Here is an 11,557-nt window from a genome sequence, read left to right on the forward strand (position 1 = left end):
GGGCCCCGATGTCTAGTGTATATATATATGAGAGAAAATGACAAAAATGGTCATGTATGAGTAATGCTTTATTTTATTAGCCACATGAGGTTTATAATTAAATTTAATATTTTTTTTATAAATATGTGAAGTTTAGAATAAAGAATCAAAATGATCCCATATTTTGTTATAGAGTAAAGAAATACAAATAAAGTAAATACATTTTGTCATTTTGTGTATGATATGATAATGATGAAGTGATAACCTTGTAATAATTTTGAGGGCTGATTATTGCTGATGGTTTTGCCTAGTAGTTGTTAGAAATGAGTGTTGTATTGTCAACATCAGTTTTCCCCTTGTGTGGTATCCTTAACCTAGAGAATGTTCAGCACATAACCAAGGTCCGTTTGAACCCTTGGAAAATCTGTGATTGTCATAGACGACTTAATTTTAGGAAGAAGGGGTCAAAGTTTGTAGTGAGAGAGCAGAAAAGTAATTTTGTTGATTTTGATTGGGAGGATGAGGATGAGGATGAGTATGAGGAAGAAGACCAAGATTCGCCGTGGGAAGGCGCAGTTGTGTATAAAAGAAATTCTTCGGTTACACATTTGGAGTATTGTACGACATTAGAAAGGCTGGGGTTGGGCAAGCTCTCCACAAAGGTTTCAAAGTGTCGAGCTTCGGTAATGGGACTGAGGGTCACAAAACAAGTCAATGATTATCCTGATGGAACTCCAGTTTTAGTTTCCTTTGATGTCACAAGGAAGAAGCACAAGTTGAGGCTCGACGGAATCATAAGGACTGTCATTGCACTCCCTTGCAACAGGTCTGTTTCTACTTATCTATTACTTTATTTATCAATCCACCATCTTCACTGCTCCTTTTATTGCAAAATTCAACTCTATGTTTCCTTCACAATTTTCAATTGTATTTTATAGTCAGTTAAAGCAAGATGGGTTATACACAACTGGACAAGCCTAGCATAATTTGTATTGACACTCCAATTATAATGATAATTGAGGCTGAAACACATGAAATTAAATAACATAAATGATACATTATAACAAGATATGCGACAATGTGAAAGGTATAAAACAATTATGAGGCCAACAATCTTATTTGAGAGAAAAATATTGGACTTCTAAGATCCAACATATGAATGTTCAATAGGTGCAAATGTTGAGAGAGATGTATCATCATGTCCCCAAGGAGATGGCTGAGTGGTCGAGGCTTAAGAATAATCTGAGATCCTATGTTAGAGCTACCCTTGGTCATAGGGCTTATCCAACACCTATATTTATTTATTGGCACAAGTTTCCCGTTTTGATTAGTCGAGGTGTGAACAAATTAGTTTAGACACCACCGATATAAACAACGATGGATGTGCTATCACACAAGAATGATTTATATGATCATTATCACATTTGACAGAGGGTGCAAGTAGTACTTGTAAATGACACAATTTTTTGACGATTTATTGGAGAAGAAAAGCCTAATTCTACATGTAGGCAACAACTTCCCATTTCTTAGAGATATTGCATTCACAATTTCTTGTGCAGTCTTGTCTGAGTCACCTCTAGGAGTTCCCTGTGCCATCTCAGATAGAGTGGTAGCAATCTACCCTACTTGCTTCTCGAAGTTCTGTATAGCTGCATCCTGATTAGCAAATTTCTCGTCTACTCTGGTGATGAAAGCTTTCATCAGTTGTTCAAGACTTGATTGATTATGTTGTGGAGGCTGATATTGCTGCCTCTGCTGATTCTGGAACCCTGAGAATGCTTGCTGTCGTTGTCACGGATTAGCACTACCCTTTAAAGAGCTCCAAGAAAATCGAGGATGCCTTTGTCCCATATAATTTAAGTTGTTCCCTCCTTGATAGTTGTCTCTGTTGAAATTACCTGCCTCAGTTACCTCTTCTTTTGACATGGGTCCCTGTTGACGCTTGTGAGTAGGGTGTCCCTGTCCACACAATTCATACCTCGATGTTGGTGCTGCCTGTACTTGAGCTATAGTGAGCTGTTTAACATCCTTCACAATTGAAGCGATTTGAGTCTGTAATGTAGTGTACGCATCCTCTGGGTGTACCCACTTGGTTATCATCCTCTGCAAGTTCATTCAGTATACCAATTGCTTCCTCGACTGTCTTTTTTTATGATAGGACCCTCCCTCTGCATCATTTAGTATCCTCCGTGAGGCCAGTGACAACCCTTCCTAGAAATTGGTCAACTACATCCATGGCTCTATCCCATTGTGGGGCCATTTTCTCAACAATCTTTGAACTTCTCCCATGCTTCAAGCAGAGTTTCTAATTCGTGTTGTCCGAAATTGCTGATTTCTTTTCTCATTCTTGTCGTTTTTGTTGGTGGGAAATATTATCCAGAACCTTTGTGGTTATTTCATCCCAGGTGCGGATTGATCCTGTTGGTAGGCTCCTTAGCCCGGATCTTTGCCTCATCTTTTGGAGAGAAGAGGATGCCCCTCAAATATATGGCATTGTCGGATGCCCCTTTGTAATGGAAAGTATTCATGATTTCATCAAAATCCATCAAGTGACTGTTTGAATCTTCATTTTGCTTCCCTCTGAACACACAATTGTTTAGAATTGCTTGGAGAACACTGTGCTTGATCTTGAAATTATTGTCCGAGATAGCAGGTCATCTTACACTAGACTGTATCCCATTGTAGTTCGGCCTGGCATAATCTCCCAACAATCTCCCTGCCCTGCCATTGTTTTGATCCACTTGGTCCTCCACTTCTGTAGGAGGGTGAGGGTTTCTACGGTTAACGACTCCCTGATTTTCAACATCATCCTCCATGCCAGGAGGACGATTTTGATGATTGGGGTTGAGTGGATCATCAAGTGCATCATGTCAACCATCCTCAGCCATGATGGTCTGACTGTAGGACTGCCCTGAGACTCACTCTGCAAGTTCCTTCTTAAGCAGGCATAAAAACTTTTCCAACTATGGGGGTTGTACTGAATGATTTCTTTTGATGACAATCGTGTCATACACCAAAGTTAGAGACTAATACTGGTTGCCTTAGCGATCAGAGACAAACTTGAAATGTTAATAAATAAAAAGTCTGAACTAATACACAAGATTCTTTTTGAAATGGAGGCCAAAATTTGACGAGCGCAAAACACACAATAGCTTTAAGCACTTCGCTAGTCAAACATAATATATATAGATTACCGTTTCCTCAGGGATTGGAGTAAGTAACATCAACAAAACTTGCTCAGTATTATTTAGGTAGATTTTCCTGAATTTTCTGATCAATATGAGAAGTGAGGGAGACTGACAATCAACATATATGTTCTCATTAACAGAAATAGTATCTCTAGATCGACGCTCACTCTAAGCTATGATTGATTCATGCGAATTCAATCGTTACTTATCGTATCTTAATGAAGCAAGATCTTCTTTCAAATAATCTGCACTTCATGAATACAATAGTACTAGAACTGTATATGTTTGCCTCTATAATGTCACATGTCTTAATCCAAGAAAACGTATATGTTTGCCTCTATAATGTCACATGTCTTGATCCAAGAAACCGCTTTCCAATTGTTTTCTATCAATAAATCTTTACGTCTAAATCATCAAGCTCTTTCAATTACTTTAAAGAAATGGGCAAGAAGACTTAACCAAGTATATGAATTAATTTATCTAATGATCCTTCCTTCGAATAGAAAGTTATGCTGAACAAATTCACAATGTAATTTAAACAATAGAAAAATCTCAGCAACCGATCAAAGCGTATAAAATCTAGTTATTGATTACATATAGTTTCGGCTGAACTCCCTATAAAAAGTTTACTCCATAGAGGAGGAAGAGTTCACAAAATGATAGCAAAAGCAAGAAGACATTACAACCGATCTCTCAACCCCAAACTTCCATTTTGGATTGGAGAAAACGTTAAACCTCATCTTCCTTGCATTCTTCATCTTTTCCACTCCAAACCCAGATGCTCTAAATTGGGATGAGTTTGTAATTTACATAGCATGGGGATGTGTCAAACAAAATTCCAGAATTGCCCTCGATTTAAAACTGCACTCCTTAAGTTGTACGCTCGCTCAGCTAGAACTTCAAACGCGCGGCTGACCACGCAGCAGTTGCAGCCTTTTCTCGCTCACTGCCTCACCTGTGCGGTTGGCTGCATGATCGCGCACTGCCTTCCTTTTGTCTTTCAACTTGTTTCTTCTTCGTTTCCTCCATTTGGTAGGTTAGCCCCATATTGACCTAGATAGACTGTATTTTAGTAGTATCCAAGCTTCTTCCTTGAACTCCAAGGGCGAAGCTGATTCAGGCAGGAATTTGTAGCCATCAGAAGAAGGAGAAGGGGGTTTCTGCATGTGGGGTGGTGGTGGTTGGGGGGGAGATACTCCTTTCTTCTATCTAAAATTCTTCATGAGAAGTTTTGCTTCTTCCTTAAACCTCTGAACTGTCAGTCCTTCACATTCATTTCTTAAAACCTGCCCTGATCCATTCATTTTGGTAATTTATATGATTTTCTTTGACACGATTGTCACAAAAAAGCAAAAAAGTGAGTTCTGCAACTTTCGTAGTTCTGATGACCTGCGTGGGATTTACTTCTTTCTGTTGAGTTCCTAGTGTTTCTTGAGCTGAAGTGAATGCCTGGAAATCAATATATGATCCTGCTAATTGATTCCTCCTTCCTAAGTTCATATAAAACTTCTTCTGCCAACACACAAGGACAGATGAATGATTTGATGAATGACTTCCAAGTATATGGCCTCTGATAATACTAGCCATGGTGCAGTGTTATAAAAAGCAAAAAACACAAAAAAGGTCCAAGGCATGTTGGGGCTTTAAGCGCAACTCGCAACTAAAGCGTGGACTTTAAAGAAAAAAGGTGCAAAGGGAGTAAAAATACAAATATATAGATGTTTATTCCAAGATTTAATTTATTAATAATTATAAGCGTGAATGACAAATACATGTAAAAAAGGGGAAGAAATTACAATAAAGTGAAATATCAATTGTTTTCACTGGCAAGGATAAGTATGTCTTAGAACCTTGATGATGGCACTGAAGCACACATTAAGCGAGTGAAGTGCTCAACACGTTTTGAACCTCGCTTCAGGGCTTAAGCGTGCTTAAAGGGCGCCTTTGACAACACTGCCATGGTGGAAGCCAAAAAGGTTTGATGTACATCAAATTGGAAGAAATGCTGCATGAGTCTTTGATGATGTCCAACCTCGAATTCCCAATGGCTTTGGTTTGTGGGAAGAGCCAGCACATCCGTGTGATGTGTGAGTCAGGTGTATGTCACGGCTTCAAACCGTGCCATAGACATGTTGGTATTTAGGTGGAGAAGGGTAGAGGGGCTGGCCCTTGGGAATTTCTTGTTCATCCATAAAAAAAAAAAAAAAAAAGAAGAGAAGAGAGTCTCTTATGATGACTAGCGTTGAAATTGTATAATTTGTGTTACCTAGAGATTGTAAAAGTAGTACCTAGTTTTACATCTGAGTAAGGTGGTCAACTGGTGGCTACTGACTGAAATGGACGAAACAGTCCCATTTAACCCAAAACTAAAAGATTGAAATAATCCTGAACTATCCCCCATTTCTCCAAAAACTTACAATGCCTCCAGGGGGACCAAAACGCATAAGATTTTCTTGACATGACATTTACTTTTCGTGCAGTTTAGTTGAATGTAGGCCTTGTTGAAGACATGATTAAGTAAATAAGAGTGTGATCTTTGTAACAGCTTAAGCTTTTAGGTGAGATTCTCACACAGTCACGCCTTCAACATGGTATTAGAGTGGAGGTTCGAGTCTCCCCACCACCTATTATTCAAAAGAATTTTCATGTTCATTACTCATTAAAAAATGAATCAAGCCCGCACGTGAAGGGCCTGTTTAAGACTTAATTAAGTAATAAATGTATGCTATCTCTAACCACTTAAGCCTTTAGATGAGATGATCACACACTTCAACACACCTTTTAAAAAAGGTCTTCTCTGTATTGTTTAGATAATCTTTTTGTCTTAAAAATGGTTCAGAAAATAAAAATATTCTTATTTTACACGTATATATAACCTGAAAACTCTTCCTTTTAATTATAATGTTCAGTATTTGTTTGTTGTCAAATTCCATTTTCATTTCACTTCAAAGCACAAATATTGGTGTTTGTCTCATGGGTGAATATTGTACTTGTGAAGGTGCGGCGAACCAGCTGCAGAAAGTATCTTTTCAAACTTTTCGCTCCTATTGAGTGAAGAACCTATAAAGGAACCAGAGACCTTGGATATGGGTATAATGTTTGGAGAGGACAAATTCAAAAGTTTTGTAAACGTGGAAGAGGAAATGGAGGAGAATGATGGTTGGATACCTTTAGAAGACCAGCTGTATTTTCCTGGTGAAGAAAAAATGATTGACATTTCAAAACAAATTAGAGATCTGGTGCACATTGAAATCACCATTAATGCTGTGTGTGATCCCAAGTGCAAAGGTTTGTGTCTGAAATGTGGTGCTAATCTTAATGTCAGTAGGTGTAATTGTCATATGCAAAAGGTAGAGGAGAAAGGTTATGGTCCTCTTGGAGGTCTCAAGAAGCAAATGCAGCAAACATGAACATTTTCTTGGTGTGTAATACTTTTTAACTTTGAATTGAAAGGCCTTTCCCTTTTACTTAAGTATTTTTTATGCCAACAAAATTCTTTGGATGTTGAACTGTTTGTTCTACTTCTCTCCCATTTCCTATTCAAAATATAGCTCTATGCCTCTGTCATTGCACTTCTGATCAATTTATAGACATTAGCCAATTATTTTATGTTGACCCTTATCGCCAGGAGTCAACATTTCCCCAACACTAGTGTAATATTAGAACAAAAAAATAGGGGTGAACAAAATCAAATCGAAAATCGCATCAAACTACAAATTGAGAAAAAATAAATTCAACTACCAGTTTGATTTGACTTGGTTTTTGGTATTGAAAAAAGAATCGGACTATACTTGGATTGATTTGATTTTAATTTTAAAAAAGTCGATTCGAGATCAAATCAACCCGACATTATATATAATTGTTAAAATTTATTTTATATATGTAATTATTTATTTTGATATAATTATAAATATTTTTTGTACTTTTCATAATTTTTATCTTTTAACATGTTATTTCAAGTTTGACTTAAAATTTTAAATAGTCCAATAAATGTTATAACTCATAGAATATTGGTACCTCTAATAAAAGTCAAGTCAAAATCAAAGCAATACTATTGTTATAAAAAATCAATTGAACACTAAAAATAACAATAATGTTGAGTATTTGTTCTTTAGTTTTACATTTATTTAGACAATTAAAGTACATAATCTAATTTTAATTTTTCTTCAAAATTATGATTATTTTCATTATATCTTATTTATTTGCAATAATTGTTTTATGCGATTTCATTATTAATTTTTGTTGAATATTTCAGTGTCATCACTCATATTATATCTTGTATTATTTTTTTAAGAAATATATTAGATAGTTATATTTTGGTAAGGATTAAAGAAATATTTGACACACAAGTTAATTATATATTTGTATAAATACTTTTTCAGGAAAACCCCGAATTTTATTACTTTGTTTGAGTTTATAAATTTAAAAATTGGACACAAATTATTTAAAGGACAAACTACATAAATCTCACTAGTTTAGGTCTTAATTACTAAGATTCCCGATAGTTTCAAATATTACTTTCTTTGCCATATTTCGTGCTTAGGATACATGAGTCTGAATCCATGAGATACATGTATTTGTCAAATTTTAAAATCAAAAAACATATGTTATTTATTTAAATCAATTGGTTGTAACTTATTTCCTTAATTAGAGGAGTAATTGAGGATTTTCAACATACATAAACAATTAAATCTGGAAATTTAAATTAATCGAATCTCTTAATATAAGATGGAAATCAAGGAGTATATCTATATTTAATTAATTCCATTTTATTATTCTTTTGAAAATAAATTCATTAATATATTATTAATAAAAGACAAAACATGTAGATTTTGGTGATGTAATTTGATTAATTTCAAATTATTACTCTTAAAATAATAATTTTATTAATTTGATGTATCTATTATCAATATATGATATATCGAACAAACTAAACACGTAGATACATGAGTGTCATACAAGTACATTCAATTCATATGTATCATAGAAGTATTTAGTATTAATTTCGTGTATTTATTATATGTATCTAGTATTAGTTTTTATGTATCTATTTATATGATCTAATATTAATTCCATGTATCTATTTTTTTATGATTTAATATTAATTTCATGTATCTTTTATATGTATCTAATATTAATTTGATGTATCTAGTATATTTCGAATATATAGTAAGCATATACATCTAATTATGTGTATCTAAATTTCATATGTTATATCCAAAAACATGTATCATGAATACATAATAAGCATATACATTTAATTATGTGTATCTAAATATGAAATGTGTCTAACATGAATTTAGGAACAAATCACGACGGTAGAGTATCTGTTGTATCATTAATACCATTGTGTTGTTAAAAATCATGTATCTAAAATTTAATGATGGATACATATACATGTTCAGATATCCCATTACTAAAAATACAACTTAGATCTTAATTAAGATTACTACTTATTGGATACACATGTTTCAAGGGCTATATCACAATAATATTGGTACTACCACATCCATGTCACAATAACCAAGAAAGCCTTAGAAGAACACCAACAAATAAAAACTCTCTACAATACTCCCTTTGATCCTTTTGTGCCGTGGAATAACATAATCAAAACAAAGATCCAATTCTTCAAGAGACAAACAATCAAGATCCACTTCAAAAGTTTTCTTTGTAACATTTACTTTGATTTGGTCCCGTTATAACTGAATAAAATACGGAATAATATTTGGATTCAGCGTATTTTATCGGTCATGGTGATGATATATTGAGAAGAAGAAAATAGATTACCCATTGCTGGAATGAAATTGTACGATGAAATCTTGGTCAGAAAGGAGGAGAGATAACTGGTGATAAATATGAGAGGGGAGAATTAAGAGAGTGGTTGATTTGGAGTGAAAGAGTTAATTAAGCAGATAATTAATCAATCCTAGTTTTAAGAGATGTGAGTATCTAGTTGTATCTTCAATAATATATTAATATATGATATAAAATATTAAAAGTGGTAATGTGGTATAGGAGTGATGTATGTCTAAATGTAGTTTATCCTTATTTAATTTGGTATTTGAAAAATTCAAACCAACTCGATTTGTGTACACCCGTGGTTAGGGTTGTTCATGGTTATGGTTAAAAAAACAAATCGAACCGCAATCTAAACCAAACCGATTAAAAAACCAATATTCAGTTAGGTTTGATTTTGAGTTTTGAAAACATATACTATTTGGTTTGGTTTTAGTTTTACTAAAAAACAACCACAAAAATAACCAAATCGAACCATAAATTGGATATATAAATTTTATAATTATTTATATAGTATTCATAAATAAAATATAAATATTTTGTTAAATTTTAATGTGAAAATTTTATAAATGACATTTATAATACTAATAATTTCAAGTTATGATAGTATAATAATTCTTTCAAGTTGTAACAATAAAAAAATTCAGGTACTAACAGTTTATAAAAAAAAGTTTTTAATTAATAGTAAAAAAATTGATTTTTTTAAAAATAAAAAGTTAAAAATGGATAAAGGTATAGTAATTAATTTGAATACATTAATGATAATTAATAATTGTCATAAATTTAGGAGATTCAAAACAAATAGGAATATTTGTTTTCTTATTTTTACTCAAATTAGTTGACAGTAATTCAAAAAACAGATTTTCTTCTTTTTGTTCAAACGTTTCTCTCTTCGATTTTTTTTCTTCTGAAATTGGCATCATTCATGATTAGTTCCAAATTTTTTTGGTTCAATAATCTTCATTTTGTTTTATTGGACGACTTCTTATCTATATTGATTAAACATGCTGGTAGATGAGATCCTTCTGGTTAGTGTTCTTTACGATTTATTATTTATATTTATATATTAATGAAACGTAAAAAAAAATAAGAACAATGAAATTGTAAATGACATTTTCTGATTTTGTTTGTGTATACTAGATTTAAGTTCTGATGTTTTTTGTATGAACATTTTTTTGTTCATAATACGTAATCATTTTTGTGAAACTGGAATAAATGTTGGTACAAATTGTTTTGTATTTATTTATTTTTGGTTATTTTGTATATTGTTTATACCATGGATGTGTGCGATTTTGGATTAATATCTGAATGATTTGTATACTGTTTTCTTGATAAATAACAGTGTATGAAATAGTAATAGTGTTACCGTTGTAAAGTTATGAAATTTGTGATAAAAAATGTATGAAATGTGTTGTAACATTGGTATGAAATTGGTATAGTTTTAGTCAATAATAATAATAATAATAATAATAATAATAATAATAATAATAATAATAATAATAATAAATAATAATAATAATAATAATAATAATAATAATAATAATAATAAAATAATAATAATAAAATAATAAAAAAAATAATAATAATAATAATAATAATAATAATAATAATAATAATAATAATAATAAATAATAATAATAATAATAATAATAATAATAATATAATAATAATAATAATAATAATAATAATAATAATAATAATATAATAATAATAATAATAATAATAATAATAATAATAATAATAATAATAATAATAATAATAATAATAATAATAATAATAATAATAATAATAATAATAATAATAATAATAATAATAATAATAATAATAAATAATAATAATAATAATATATATAATAATAATAATAATAATAATAATAATAATATAATAATAATAATAATAATAATAATAATATAATAATATAATAATAATAATAATAATAATAATAATAATAATAATATAATAATAATAAATAATAATAATAATAATAATAATAATAATAATAATAATAATAATAATAATAATAATAATAATATAATAATATATATAATAATAATATATAATAATAATAATAATAATAATAATAAAATAATAATAATATAATAATAATAATAATAATAATAATAAATAATAATAATAATAATAATAATAATAATAATAATAATAATAATAATAATAAATAATAATAATAATAATAATAATAATAATAATAATAATAATAATAATAATAATAATAATAATAATAATAATATAATAATAATATAATAATAATAATAATAATAATAATAATAATAATAATAATAATAATAATAATAATAATAATAATAATAATAATAATAATAATAATAATAATAATAATAATAATAATAATAAAAAATAATAATAATAATAATAAATAATAATAATAATAATAATAATAATAATAATAATAATAAATAATAATAATAATAATAATAATAATAATAATGAAATAGATTCCTTATATTGTTTAAAAGTATAATCTGGGATACTGTTTTTTTGTATGAAAATATAACTAAAATGTATAAGTTGGAATGAATTTGGTAGTTTATTTGGCATGATAGTGGTATGAATAAGTA

At 30.1% G+C, this 11,557-nt stretch overlaps 1 protein-coding gene and 1 non-coding gene across 2 annotated transcripts; both read left to right on the forward strand.

Moving 5' to 3' along the window:
* Window positions 1–252: 252 nt before the first annotated feature.
* LOC125829332 (large ribosomal RNA subunit accumulation protein YCED homolog 1, chloroplastic) lies at window positions 253–6,676 on the forward strand. The gene is made up of 2 exons (XM_049508569.1): window positions 253–805; window positions 6,166–6,676. Exons 1-2 carry the CDS (start codon window positions 303–305, stop codon window positions 6,575–6,577), a joined length of 915 nt encoding a protein of 304 aa, XP_049364526.1. The 5' UTR covers window positions 253–302; the 3' UTR covers window positions 6,578–6,676.
* On the forward strand, window positions 2,222–2,327 carry LOC125829371 (small nucleolar RNA R71). Its single transcript, XR_007443090.1, has one exon. It is a non-coding gene; the product is annotated as a small nucleolar RNA R71 (small nucleolar RNA).
* Window positions 6,677–11,557: the final 4,881 nt, after the last annotated feature.

Source organism: Solanum verrucosum, unplaced genomic scaffold, assembly GCF_900185275.1.
Source record: "Solanum verrucosum unplaced genomic scaffold, falcon-dt-bn FXZP01000157.1, whole genome shotgun sequence".
Taxonomy (NCBI): Eukaryota; Viridiplantae; Streptophyta; class Magnoliopsida; order Solanales; family Solanaceae; genus Solanum; species Solanum verrucosum.